General features: G+C 42.9%; 2 protein-coding genes across 2 annotated transcripts in view; both read left to right on the top strand.

Moving 5' to 3' along the window:
• The first annotated feature begins 1504 nt into the window (after positions 1 to 1504).
• trappc14 (trafficking protein particle complex subunit 14) overlaps positions 1505 to 14613 on the top strand; it is an 80220-nt gene continuing 67111 nt past the window's right edge. The window contains exons 1-2 of the mRNA XM_084043365.1: positions 1505 to 1939; positions 4553 to 4955. Coding sequence (XP_083899491.1) covers positions 1770 to 1939; positions 4553 to 4955 — 573 coding nt within the window. The 5' untranslated portion in view covers positions 1505 to 1769. The remainder of the gene's footprint in view (positions 1940 to 4552; positions 4956 to 14613) is intronic.
• Positions 6644 to 9640, top strand: LOC311035129 (uncharacterized protein C14orf93 homolog; the record flags this gene model as incomplete). The annotated part of the gene is made up of 6 exons (XM_084043211.1): positions 6644 to 6699; positions 8111 to 8264; positions 8372 to 8433; positions 8761 to 8852; positions 9065 to 9183; positions 9291 to 9640. 6 exons carry the CDS (start codon positions 6644 to 6646, stop codon positions 9579 to 9581), a joined length of 774 nt encoding a protein of 257 aa, XP_083899337.1. The 3' UTR covers positions 9582 to 9640.

Genomic DNA, 14613 nt, shown 5'->3' with positions numbered 1-14613 from the left:
GACTGACTGGCACCTGAGTATGGGTTCTGCAACATTGTTGAGTTTGTGTATGTTCCAAGCAGTAACACTGCCCCCATGGAAAGATGCCACTTTTGTCCCTTCAGGTTAAGGCCTGTGCAATAGGGCAAGTGGAAGCTGGTGTTCCGTTATGCAGAGTGACAGCATTATTTGGTGTCAGCCCTGGTACCATTTCCAAACTTATAGGACCACGTTCCGTGAAACTGGTCAAGTCAAAGGAGGACAACAACCCAAGAAGACTGGTTCCTCACCCTTGCTTCACTGAGGAACCATAGGTTTTCTTCCAGAGATTTACAGGCAAGGTTTGCACAACGGTACCACATAGATGTCAAAGTTGCAGGACCCATGCTCAGGTGCCAGGCAGTCACACAGGTGTGTGCTGGCAGGTCGCTCAAAACGAGAGTGATTACCAACAGAAGCAGATTGGGGGATTTTGGCAAATGTTTGGGAGGCGCTACCCACACGTTTAGCTGTGTTGCTCATTCCACGATTGCACGATCCTTACAAGTTATACCTCGTTGTAAAAGTCCTAATCAACGATAAAAACTATATGAAATACAATACCAATTGTGTTATTGAAGGGGAGAAATAATTGACCAAAGTTACTGGAATGAAGGCTTTCATATCATACTTGCCAGCCTTAGTCGTAACGAATAACAGTTAGACCGTAAAAGAGATGTCGGAATGGAAGGAGAACCCCCGCTTGATCAGTTGTGATCACTTTACTGTGATAGGATTAGATGGCTAAGACGATATCAAAGGTTCACAACCATCTGTCTTTCAGCTACTGTTGATCATTCTGGAATCGTTTGAATGGTGGCGTAAGTTTTAGCCGCTTAAGTTCTATTTTATTATACTTTCCAATAAAATAAAATAAAAGCGATCTACACATATTGTGAGCTTGCAGATCAGCTCTTTTAGCTATCTCCCCTCCCCCATATTTTAAATCAGGGGTCTTCAACGTTTTCAGGCCAAGGACCCCCTAGCTGAGAGAGAGATGAAGCAGGGACCCCCTCTATATTGTATAAATTTGTGTTTCAGATAAACTTTTGCTGCTCTTTTTTCACCTACTCTGCGAGGCGTTGTGAACTTGTAGATCGGCTATTTTTGGCTAAAGTTCTCCTCAGAAAAGGGATGCTAGGGTTAAAGTGGTTAATGTAAAAAAAAAAAAGGAAAATCATATCACACAAACATTTGGCGGACCCCCTGTAGTAACTCTGAGGACCCCTTAGGGGTCCCGGACCCCCTGTTGAATACCCCTGTTTAAAATGTTTGAACATTTTGATTATTTCATTTTGACATTTTTGAAGAAAAAACCGCCAGGGGTTAATTAGGTTGAAGTGCTCGCTGCTCGATTGATATGGACTAGTTTTAAATGGGACGCTCCATCCATTTCTCTGCGCTCCATTGCTCTCGCCTGCTGATCGCAATAGACACCCAGCAGAGGCTGGAGGAGAGAGAGAGCTACACATCCACACACAGAGAGAGAGAGAGAGTGATGGAGGACGTCCATTCAACCAACATTATCCTCCACAAACAGCACAACCACACCACCGATCACCTCTCCGGACGTCTGATCAGAGGATCACACCCGATCCCCGAGGATCAATGACCCCCTGGACCCTTTAAAGTGGCGGATCGGATCGTTAGAACCACCATTGTTTACCTTGATCACACATTCACAGTGCAGACACACAGCGATCGGCGCTAGCAGGCTAACACTAGCTGTTATAATACTTCATATTATCATCATGGTGGTGATGATGGAGTCCCAGTGTGAGTACTTCATGTATTTCCCCGCGGTGCCCGTCTCGGAGCGGAGCCTCCGGACGGACCCGGCCGGCTACAGGACGCTGCCCCGGCGGAGCCACCTCTACCTCGGCGAGACCGTCCAGTTCCTCCTGGTGCTGCGCTCCTCCAGGTCAGTCACTGTCACGGCTCCGGGTCCGTAGCGGTAGAGGCAGCGTTAGACCGTCGTCTGTAGTAAAGATAAAAAAGCTGCTCACTAAAACAAAGACGGGTTTAAGATGGTGGAAGCCTCGATGGTGGGACACTCGGAGCCCCCCGCCTCAACGTCTAAAATACGCTTTTTTGGACATAAAAGAGAATCAAATGAAAAGGAAAAAGGTTTTGGTTTGCTCCGCTGCGCCCCCTACAGATCTGGTCGATAGAAAAATCCCATTGACCAGATCTGTAGGGAGCGCAGTGGAGCAATTAAAACATTTTTTTCCATCCGGTGAAATATTTTCTTTTCTGTCCAAAAAGTGTGTTTTAGACATGAGTTGGGGGGGCTCAGAGAGTTCCCACTAAGGAAAGTAGGCTTTCAACATCTTAAAACCGTCTTTGTTTTGGTGAGTAGCGAAAGGGTATTTCTTATTTTGACTAGAGACGAGAGGCTGCGCGACGGGGGGTGTGCGGGCAATGGCCGAAACGTCCCTTAGCGTTAAGGAGAACTCCTTCTAACGCTGTGGAGCAGAGCTAGTGCTGTCATAGCTGTAGTATACAACTCTCGTAGACGTATTTATGATTCTGAAGTTTTCAATCTACGAGAGTTGTAGGGTTCACGCCCCATGGAGACATGGACTTTCTGCACTATACCCCGTAGACACTCCAAACATGTACACATTGAAAATAAAGGTGCTTACCCCCACGCCCCAAATGTTAACTGTCTCTACGCGGTAGTACTTTAATGTAATAATCCATATCTTTCAATAAAAAAGTGTTTTAATGCCGTCTGTGGCCGAACGCCATTTTTCACCCTCGTTTACTTGTTTACATTTAGTGTAATTCACCGGATGCGCCCCCTCACTACCGCCCATTGGGAACTTCCGACAGTATCGGCCACAGACGGCATAAAAACACTTCTTTATTGAAAGATATGGATTATTACATTAAACTTCTACCCCGTAGCGAGAGTTAACATTCGTGGCTTTGGGGTAAGCACCTTTATTTTCAATTTGTACACGTTTGGAGTATCTGCGGGTTATAGTGTAGAAAGTCCATGTCTGTCTCTATGGGGCGTGAACCATACAACTCTCGTAGATTGAAAACGTCAGAATCATAAATACGTCTACGAGGGTTGTATACTACAGCTACGTTTCCATGCTGAGAAAGGTTCATACATTTTGAAACATTTTCAGAAAATAGTGGACAAAAAATCAGATCTACAAGCTCACAACGGGTCGCATGTTGTGAGCTTGTAGATCTGCTATTTCCACTATTTTGTTACAAATCCTTAGTATCAAATGTGCCATGTTTTGGCCATAATGCATCATTTATTTTGATTTATATTGGTATTGACCATTGTCAGTCCTTTCTTTGTGTATTTAAAACACATTTTGTGTCACGTCTGCTCTGTGCAACTTTTGTTTACAAGGTCTAAAAGCCACACAATTAAACCGTTACACACCGATTAGACCTGGAACGCATCTGTGTCATTTTAGATTTATTTGGCTCTTCAAAAATAGCAGATCTACAAGCTCGTAGCGCGGCACTCGGCTTGTAGATCTGCTATTTTTGAAAAATCCTAACAATTTGTGCAAATCTTTGAATATATATATATTTTTAAAGCCAACATTTGTAACTCAAATCTTTGCTTATGGGGGGGGGTCGCTGTAACGAAATATTTTGAGATGGGGGTCCGCGGCCAAATACATATCATTTTGGGGGGGTCCTTGACATGAAAAAGTTTGAGAACCACTGATATAGAAACACACGTTTTTTCTTCAAAAAAACTGTCAACTGACATCTGTAGAATCTGCCTCAGGTCTTAATGGGTTAAAGCATTAAAGGAGGAGTTCACCCCAAAAATGACTTATTTTCTATCAATTGCACACCCTATGAAGCCTTGAATCCATGGATTCTTTTTTTTTTTGTCGCATTCCTAAGCTAATAATTTGATTCCCGTCTCCTACCGGCTAATGTATCCGGTAGGAGACACAAAGTAGATTATTTGTGTCTCCTACCGGAAAAACACACGGTCATCAAATTATTGTCTTCAAAAACAAAAATAAATCCATGAAATCAAGGCTTCATGGGGTGTGTAATTGATAGAAAATAAGTCATTTTTTGGGTGAACTCCTCCTTTAATCGCAATTATTTGTATGACAATAGGCTCTATGCACAGCAGCCATATTGGGAATGAATTGAGCGCCTTCCTTACTTCCTTCACAGGTGTTACCAATGATACTAATTAAGGCTCTGTTCCATTTAGTGTGGCACAGTGGTCTCTTATTTTCAAGGACCCACATAACTCTGAGAGTACAAACGGAACCAAATGGACCCTCACGGGTCCATTTGGTTCCGTCTCAGAGTTACACACCCACCATAAGGGGCCATTTGGGAACCAAAATGGAGTGTTTCCAGTGAGCCAACATGCTCAATATCAACACCCTGACCAGAATGGAATAGAGCCTTCATTAGTATCATTGGTAACACCTGTGAAGGAAGTAAGAAGAGGCCCAATATCTTTCCAATATGGCTGCTGTGCATGAGAGCCTATTAATCGTCAAGTAAAATGTCATTATCGTTACAGCCCTGGCTCCAAAGACGCCGGTGGCGGAGGAGGAGAAGCGACGACGACCAAGGAGTCTGCGACCAGTGACAGCGACACTAGCGGCGGCCCTTGTCCGGCGGCTAACTGGAAGGAGCTGGTGGGCTCTCTGTGCGCCGTGGCCAGCGTCTGCCCGGGGGACAGCCGAGGAGGGGGAGGAGGAGGACAGCAGAGGTGTGACTTCCAGAGCAGCTTCAGCGACGACGGAGGAGGAGGAGGAGAAGACCCGGACGAGAGTGACTTCGAGGCGGTCGACGTCTCCGGTGCCGGGGGGAGACACCACCGGGGGGGGGAGAGGAGCCGAGCCTTCAGGCACTGCAAGCCGCTCCTCATACACAACAGCTCGGCCAGCGATGGGAGGCAGCACCGCAAGACACCGGTGCAGGTAAATACTAAAAGATTACAATAAGCTTTTCAAGATCGGTAGTTTCGGTTTTTCATTTCAAGGACCCCCCCCCCAGTTTAGAATTCACTAATGGCCTAATGATTGGACCGCCATAACTCTTGAGAGTGTACACATTGAACCAAATAGACAGAGTTGCAGACCTACAATTCGGTTCCTATTACTTACTTTCGATCGTTTAGCTGGGGACCCTGTCAAGGACCCCAGGACGGGCTGCACCCCACTTTGAGTTGTCTGTCGCAACTCACAAGCAAAATAAACTATTCTTTGACAAGGCTCTTCAAAGCACATTTAACCATTAAGTGGTTAACCCTGCCTCTATACACTTAGCTGACCCCCCCCCCCACCCCCACACACTTTACACCAAATCTCTTTGCCGATCTACAAGCTCTGAACATGTTGCATCGTGATGCGTTGTGAGCTTGCCTCAGAATAGGGAAGCTGGGCTTCATGTGTTTAAAAGTCATTGACACACATGCACGCACGCACACACACACACACGCACGCACGCACGCACACACACACACACACACACACACACACACACACACACACACACACACACACACACACACACACACACACACACACACACACACACACACACACACACACACACACACACACACACACACACACACTGTCGCATAGTTGAAGCTACAACTGGGGAAACTTGGTGCAGCATGGCACTGTATACTGTATAGGGAGGTGTTGTGGACTTTATACATTGCATATCAATATCACTTATCAGTCAGCACCAGGCCCCGTGCGTGCTTTCACATTTCCTGAGTTGATAAGAAGCGAAAACTTCACACACGACGAGAGACGCAACCAACCAGCCAACCACATTTCTTACACTTCCTCTGGCCTCTGACATTTAGACAGCGGTCTCGTTGACAGTAGCAGCTCTGTTCTGCAGATGCACAAAACCAAATAGACTAGTGTGTCTGTCTGCACACTAGAGCGTTTCCTGGTTTGTGACTCGACGCCCTGCTTGCTACGGGACTTTGTACACACACACATAGCATTTTGTCTGAACTTGAAGCACCTGAGTGAGTGAGTCAGTCCTCACTTGCAGGTGTTGTGCAAGTAGCCTCGACTTGCGCCTGCATGTCAAATCCCAGGGGAAAGAAAACGCAACTCAATGCGTCCCATTTCACTCTTGTCTGGCAGGCAGTCCTGTGACGATTATCGCATAATCGCCTAATTGCAATTATCTGAGATCGTCGCAATTGCTTTTGCATAGTCGCCATAATCTCATATTTGTCACAGCACGTCAGCAGGGAGTGTTGTGCGGGAGGAGTAGGACGAAGACTCTACGTCCTCCCGGTGGATATAGGATACAACAGAAGTGACTCAGAAATGTGTGAGGGGAGGAATAAATTGGCATAACGACTAAATTGGGGAGGAAAGCGTGTAAAAAAAAGAAAGGGATCAGATCAGGCATGTGGCTGTGCTAAAACAAAATCGATACGGCAATACTGTATATTGTATTGCAATCGTGTGTGTGTGTGTGTGTGTGTGTGTATGAGGAGTCAAGTCAATAGTTTGTTTGGTGGTGCCGACGACACAGTTTTTTTGTAATAGTTTGTTTGGTGGCGACAACCACACTTTTTTTTTTGTTCTGGGCTATGATCCCATAGCATGGGAGGACGCCCGTCGTTCAGAGTATGGGGAAGTCTCGGGGGAAGTCTCCCCGTTGGCTTAAAGGATTGAAGGACAGGCAGTGATGAAAGGTCGCTAGAAACACTGCAAGAAAAGAGGCATTAATGGGCATTTTTGGGCATTTACAGTTGCTCAGTAAACCCGCAGTTTGCTGGTGTTTTTGTACGTAATTGGAAATTTACAGTTGAAAATGTTTACTGTGAAATTCGTCTATATACTTTGGAAATCAGTGATTTACCGTTCCTCTGCCAGACAAAGACCCAGCAGGAGACTGGCCATTTCCTTTGACATCCAAATTCACTCTTTGTTTAAAGAGGGGGTCTCTCTCTCCCTCTCCCCATTACCAAAGCAAAAATGGAACAAAACAAAACTATACTTTTCAATGTTTTTGTTAAGGGCTTAAAAAGGGCTTAATTTGTTAATCTTTTTTTATATATAATCTAAGTTAATAAGAATATTTCCCATATCTGTGTTTAACAACACTGTCATCAGTGTATTTTTCAGACATGTCAAACTCTCTGTACTTAGTAAAGTTGAGCCTATGGCTCTGTACTTGGTCTGCTCTTTTCCCCTCTACCTCTTCTTAAGTTCCCCTCAGAATATAGGGATATTAGGGTTCATGTGGTTAATGTAAATACAAGAAAAAGGTCCTATCACGCAAAGATTTGGAGACCCCCTGTAGTAACTCTGAGAGCCACCTAGGGGTCCCCGACCCCCTGTTGAAGACCCCTGCTCTACAGGGAAAGACTTGATATCTACACTACAGAAAACATTCAGTTGGACATTAAAAACACACACACACACACACACACACACACACACACACACACACACACACACACACACACACACACACACACACAGCTGACATGAATTAGTGCTGTTGATTGCTATGTGGTCAAATGCGAGCCAACGAGCCATCGTTAACCAGCTACTGTTACACAGCTGACTGCCAATATGAGCATTTCTGTTGAAAACGCATCACTGACAGGCTGATGAAGGCTATACATAAACTAGATAAAATAAATAGAATATACCAAGTTACTATCAGAACCTAGTAACAATCAGAACCAAAGAAAGACACTTTAATAGATTATAGTTCCTTTAACCAAACCATCTGATCAGTTTAAGGTTAAGAGTAAAGGAATAACATCTGAAAGAGAGTCAATCAAAAGTAAGCCCTGGGCCGTGCTCAGTGCTGTATTTCCGAACGCACCCCTAGTATCTGTCTGCAGTGTTGCCTGGTCTGATTATTATAAGCCACATTGGGCTCATTTTTCTGAAGTTGCTTGTAAATAATGGTAGAACGGTTGTGAGCTTGTAGATCGTCTATTTTCAAATAGCCAACATTTATAAATATGCACATAGTTTAATGGACGACATATATAGCTTTGAAGTGCTCGTGTGGCCTTTTATAGTCGCTTCTTTTGGGCTTGTTTTCGTAGACCTGTTTGCTTATTTATCTTGCAAAGTCTGGCAACACCGCTGTTGACCCAGCAGCAGTCTCCAGTCTTCGAGAAGATCGAGCAGTTACATGGTGCTGCTGCTACTACTGCTGCTGAGAATGCCACTGATTCTACACTGCCCGCAAAAAGGATTAAAAGAGCAAAGAATTCAAAGCTTGCGGTAAGTGAAATTATGTCTGCAAATAGGGGCTGTGTGTGTCCACCTAAGGCGAGAATGCCGTTATGCTTTTATAGTCCAACTAACTTTGTGAATCTTTCTGTTTGCAGGAGGCGGTGAGACGTCTACACAACTCTGAAAACAATGCCATGAGACTTGATCCAAAAGAAAGGTACGTTTTTTTTGTTGTATCACTGTGTAATTTACCCCAGCTAAGTAATAACAATACATAACATTTATATAGCGATTTTCTTAGTTTGTTGTAAAGTCGCTTTACAACAAAACAACAACTTTATTAGGAGATAAATACTTCTAAAAAGGAACCAGTAAGCTAAGGCAGAAACAGAGGTTTGAATTAGGGGGGAGGGGAAGGTGGGTTTTGACGCAGGCTTTGAATAGGGTGAGGTGGAGGTGTGAGCTTCGAATGGAGGGGGTTGGAGTCTGGAACTGATGGCTGTCTGTGCTGGAATAAACTAACATTCTGTCTTTTTATTTTCAGTATCAATTCTCCACATAATCTTGCAGTGATGACCCATATGTTGGATCAGGTCAGCATTGCTTTCCCCGACGAAGACCGTGACGTTATAACGGGTAAGAAATATATGCTACTTTTACTTAAGTAAAATATATTATAAGTACATCTTCCACCACTGGCTCCAGTAAAAGCTTAGACTTTTACAGGGGCCAGTTAAAAATTGCAGTCACATGTAGGTTCTCTTTTAGAGCAGTGTAGATGTGGAATTGTGTTGTTTGTGGAGATAAACAACTAAATAGATCCTAATTGTGTTTTCCTTGTATTTCAGCGGCTTGCAGGACACACTTTGAGTCTCTGAGAAGAAGCCATCGCCTGGACCAGCCAGAGAATGCTGACCAGAAGAAAAAGCTGAATGCCTCAATGAAGACCCGACAGAGAAGATTGAGGGTAAGTTATATGGAACTGTTTGTAAGATGTTTTTTTGTTTTACATTCTGTGTTCCTGTAATAATGGTAATGTAATACATAATTTAATTGCTATTCTATGTTTTACAGTTGATGACCACCAGGACTGCATGTCTGGAGTCTGATGGAGAAAGGGCCGTGTGGGCGCATGCAGTCCCTGAACTAATGTCAGATGAAGAGGACGGCATCGTAGATGGACGGGCGGTGTGGATTGTCTCATCTCCACCCGAGAGAGATGAGGAGCTTTCGGCTTTATGCCAGGTGCTTCAGGAGAGGAAAGACAACAGAAGAGACCCGCGTTCCCTTCATCACCACCGCGTGCGGCGAGACACACCGGCACAGAACAGCTCATTTTTAGCTCTCTTACTGTTACTGTTTTAGAAGATATTTTTGAATAGCCAAAGTATACTGTATACTGTTTTTTTTTTAATCAATAAACACAATTTACCTTACTGAGATTGTTGCCTATTTGTTTTCAGAATCTTGTATGTATATATGTGTGTGTGTGTGTGTGTGTGTGTGTGTGTGTATATATAACTAAATAAATACATACAAATATACATGAATAAATATATATATATACATAAATAAAAATAAATAAATAAATATATATATATATATATATATATATATATATATATAAATAAAAATAAATAAATATATATATATATATATATATATATATATATATATATATATATATATATATAAAATAAGGGAATAAGGGGGGGGGGACCACCCCCCAGGTCCCTAGGAGGGGGGTCACCTTGTGAGCCCCCCCCCCCCCACACACCATGTGACCCCCAAAATAAGGGAGGGATGCCCACCTACGTCACAGCCAATCATAGGTGGCTTATTGCACATGCTCAGTAGCATTGCTCGAGATAGGGAGGAGGGAGGGGGAATCTCCCCCCTCCCAAATTGTGGAAATCCAGGTTAGGGCTGAAGGTGTGATTTTCTGGCAGCAACCCCAGCAGGGGGTCACGCATACTTAATTTGGTACCATACAGGAGTTTACCGACCTACAAAACTTTGAGTTTTCCGAGTGGAAAACTCTTGTAAATTCTTGTAAATTCTCTGAGTTTACATCTCATATTCATAGGTTTTCATAGCCGGAAACCTTGTTTTTTTTGCAGTGAAAGTGTTTAGAAAGTGTTTAGTAGTTGATCAGTCTCTTCCTAGACCAGGCTGCAAGCAACCTGGTACAAACTAAACATCACATGTGGTGCCACATAACAAACTCAGACATGAGCTTGTTGCAACATTATTGTTGTAGAGAAGATGATTTATTTATCGAATTGAACTCTAGAAACATAATATTTTATTTGACCTTTTAACCCATTAAGACCTGAGGCGATTATTAAAAATGTTTTCTAAATCCTACGTTTTTTGAAAAAAAAAAAAATCTTCAAGATTTTGTCAAAAAATAGCAGATCTACAAGTTCATAGCACGGCACTCGGTGCTGCGCTATAAGCTTGTATATCTGCTATTTTTGAAAAGCCAAAGAAATCTAAAGTGACACAGATGCGTTCCAGGTCTTAATGGGTTTTAAAGATCTCTGTGGGCCTGAAATGTAACTGTTTTAATGTGTGCAATACTTCATGCTTTGCCGTTGCCATTTGCTCATTATTCAAAAATAATTGTGTATGGCGTTCCGTATCGTATGGTGGCCTCTCTGTATGGTTGATACGTATCGTATGAGGTTGCAGTTTCCCAGCCCTAGTTTTAAAGGCTAGAATCTGCAAGCGTTTCTCTTGCCCAGAGCACAGAGTGTGGGAAAGCACAAGTTGCTTCTTGGCTCGTGTGAATTGGACATGGTTTGGTCTGTTGGCACGCTTCCAATCCCTTGCAAACAATCACGCAGTCTAATTGTGGAAATGACATTTTTGGTCACACACATCTGTGAGTTATATCGAGGCAGAAGGCTTTTTTCTTGAGTAAACTATGGTTTGTAGAAGTGTGTTCCTCAGACAGACCGCGCTGTGTCATGTAATTGATGGCCACTTAACCGCTAGTAGCCAGTTTTAAACACAACCACAAACCACCATGCTTTCTCTGTTCTTCAGCACTGCTTGACCGCCGAAGTTGGAACACATGGGCTGCCTTTTATATGGGTCTTTCTGAGCACACAGATGCACTTTTCACACCCTGTCTAATAAGCCATATATGCCTTAATACATTATAATTGCCCTATATAACTAAAATGGTTGAATATTTTATTTATTTTAGAAATAGTTTGTCTTTCACCCAATAGGGACGTCGCAAGTTGATGATGTCATTTGTCCATGTGTGCTCAACTAACGTAATACTTCCGAAGGTTAATATGAGCATCTTTTTTTATTAGCACATGCATTCCATAGGGCTGGACCACACATGGACAAATGACATCATCAACTTGCGACGGGAGTTGTCCCTATTGAGGGACAGACAAACAATTTCTAAAATAAATACAATATTGAAGGTGGTTTTAATTTCAAAATTTAGTCACATAGGGAAATTATAATGTATTAACCCATTAAGACCTGGAACGCGTCTGTGTCACTTTAGATTTCTTTGGCTATTTTTGAAAAATCTCGTTTTTTTTTTTTTTTCAAAAAACTGCCTAAAAACGCCTTCTAAAACCTAACCTAAGTTTTCTGAAAACGTTCAAAGTCTTACTCAAAAATAAGTAAAAAATTATGTTGCTGTATAGCAACAACTAATGAGACACAGAGGTGGCTCCCGGATTGAAAGGTATAACAACGTATAGGTTACTAATACTAAAATGGGTTAAACGTGTTACATATTTAAAGGACAACTTCGTTTTTTTACAACCAAGGTTTATATTTTAGCTTGTAATTAAAGTAAATAAAAGATGAGTGTTATTGTTTTTTCAATTACTGCTTTCTATAGTTTAGCAATTTTCGCGATATTTTTTGACAGTGGGCGGGGGCATTCTGTCCGGTGGCTAAATATGCCTTTTTTACACAATAAGAAAAGGTCCTGTGGTCTTTGATGGCCAGATGTGAGTTATTGGGGGGGCTAGAAGAGCTACTGTAAATAATAATAAAGAAAACGCTGGGTTGTTGTGTAAAAAAAGACATGTTTAGCCACCGGACAGAATGCCCCCGCCCACTGTAAAAAGAGATCACGGAAATTGTTAAAACTATAGAAAGCAGTACATTTTAAAATGTTCACACTCATCTTTTATTTACTTTAATTACATTCTAAAACATTAATCTTGGTTGTAAAAAAACAAAGTTGTCCTTTAAACGCCGACATTGTGACATTGTAGGTAGTTTGTTTTCACTATTCGTGGTACAGTGAAGTATATAGGGCTTAATTAGTATACCAAAATGATCCATTGCAAGTGCTTAGTGTTTGAATGGAGGAATATGTTTTAGCACCAAAGGGATATTGCAGATGGTATCAGATGCTATTTGTTGTTGCTATTTTTTTGTATTCCTATTCCTATTACAGATGGTATTTGTTGTTGCGATTGCTTTTATCTCTCTATCTCTGACGCTCCTCTCTCTCCCTCTCTCTTTCACGGTCAAGGCAGATGGCCCGCCCAGCCCACCCTAGAGTCTGGTTTTGCCTGAGGTTTCTTACTTTCTTCCCATTAAGGGGGAGTTTTTCCCTTGCCACCAATGCAAAATGCTTGCTCAGTGGTGTGTGCGGCGGGGGGCACGGTGGTGCAGTCGGTAGCGCTGTCGCCTCACAGCTAGAAGGTCCTGGGTTCGATTCCCGCAGGGGACGCTGTGGGCGCTGGGGACGTGTTCTCTCCTCCGCGTCATCAGTGCCCACACCCTAGGTGGGGTTGGCGAAAGGGCCTTTCTGTGTGGAGTTTGCATGTTCTCCCCGTGTCTCCTAGGGTGCCTGATGGAGGGGAAAGGAACTGGTTGGAATAACGTGTTCCTTCCACGCGCTACGTCCAACCAGGGAAACTCCCCCCTGTCAGGTGACAAGAGGGTCAGTTGGCTCTCATGAGGCATGAGCTCGGCCCTGGCCTCCCTAGGTTGGCAGAGGGAAGGTAGTGCCCAGGATTACACGCTTAGGCATTGGCACAAGGGTGAAAAAATAGGGGTTACAAAATCGTGGGATAAAAATGAAAAAAAAAGACCTGAGGCAGATTCTACAAAATGTATATCTTCTATTTTTGAATAGCCAAAGAAATCTAAAATGACACAGACGCGTTCCCGGTCTTAATGGGTTAATACAACTTCTTGCACGATATTTGAATTTAATTTAATAGAGGGGCGGCAGTTGCCCAGGAGCTAAAGCGGCCGCTTTGGAATCGGGAAGGTTTCACGGTTCGATCCCTGACTTCCCCAGTGTTACTTGTCGAAGTGTCCTTCAGCAAGACGCTGCACCTCTAACTGCTCAGGCGGTGCCTGTTTGCTTTAAAAGATATTCAAGATTTGCAAAAAAAATAATTCATAATTCATAATTCATAATTAAAAAAAATATAGCAGATCTTTTTCTTTTCTTTTTTACAAAACATGTTACTCCGGGAACGCATCTAAAAATGTCTTCTTTTTTTTTCAATTAAAAAAAAAAAAATCTATATCAGTGGTGCTCAAACATTATCATGTCAAGGACCCCCAAAATGATATGTACTAGATGTGAGGGCCGCTTCGCGGCCCTCACATCTAGGCCCGATCCGAGGTTGGTCCAGACCGCACTGGCCTAGGCACTCTGCACACACGTCATGCGAAGACCGGCCCCTCTGGCCTCTCCTCTCCTCTCCTCCCTCCCCGCTTTGCTTTGCGGCCATAACTTCAAGCCCCAACCTCCAATCTCGGTCATGTGATAAAGAGGTCAGACTTCCTGTATCTGGTCGCTATGGCAACCTGCCAGATCAGGCTGATGGTCTGATAGGCAAATCAGAGAATCAATCACTGATCGAGGTGGGGTAAGATGCCTAAAACATAGCCATAGCTCTGATCAACAGTCTGTGGCGGTTCTTGGAGGCATGTGGAGTGATCCTGTGCTTGCGAATCCCGCACGAACTTTCGGAGCTTTCATCAATTATATAGTAGTAAGATAGTAAGATAGTAAGATAAGATAGTAAGATTTGGCCGCAGACCGCCATCTAAAAAAATATTTAGTTCACGATAAATAAATAAAATTGTAGATGTACAAGCTATACATCTGCTATTTTTGAATAGCCAAAGTATAAAATAATGCTTATAGCTAAAATCTAAAATGACACAGATATGTTCCTGGATTGAATGGGTTAATTTGAAATCAACCACTTTATGTTAAATCCTGCACAGCTGAAGAGAGGCATAACCCATTAAGACCTGGAACGCATCTGTGTCACTTTGGCTATTCAAAAATAGCAGATATACAAGCTCATAGCGCGGCACCGAGTGCCGCGCTATGAGCTTGTAGATCTGCTATTTTTGAAAAATCGTGAAAAAAAAAAAA

This window comes from Gymnoscopelus microlampas (genome assembly GCF_963454915.1).
Source record: "Gymnoscopelus microlampas genome assembly, chromosome: 19".
Classification (NCBI taxonomy): Eukaryota; Metazoa; Chordata; class Actinopteri; order Myctophiformes; family Myctophidae; genus Gymnoscopelus; species Gymnoscopelus microlampas.
The sequence above is the reverse complement of the archived record's forward strand: the minus strand, read 5'-3'. Positions and strand labels throughout refer to the sequence as shown.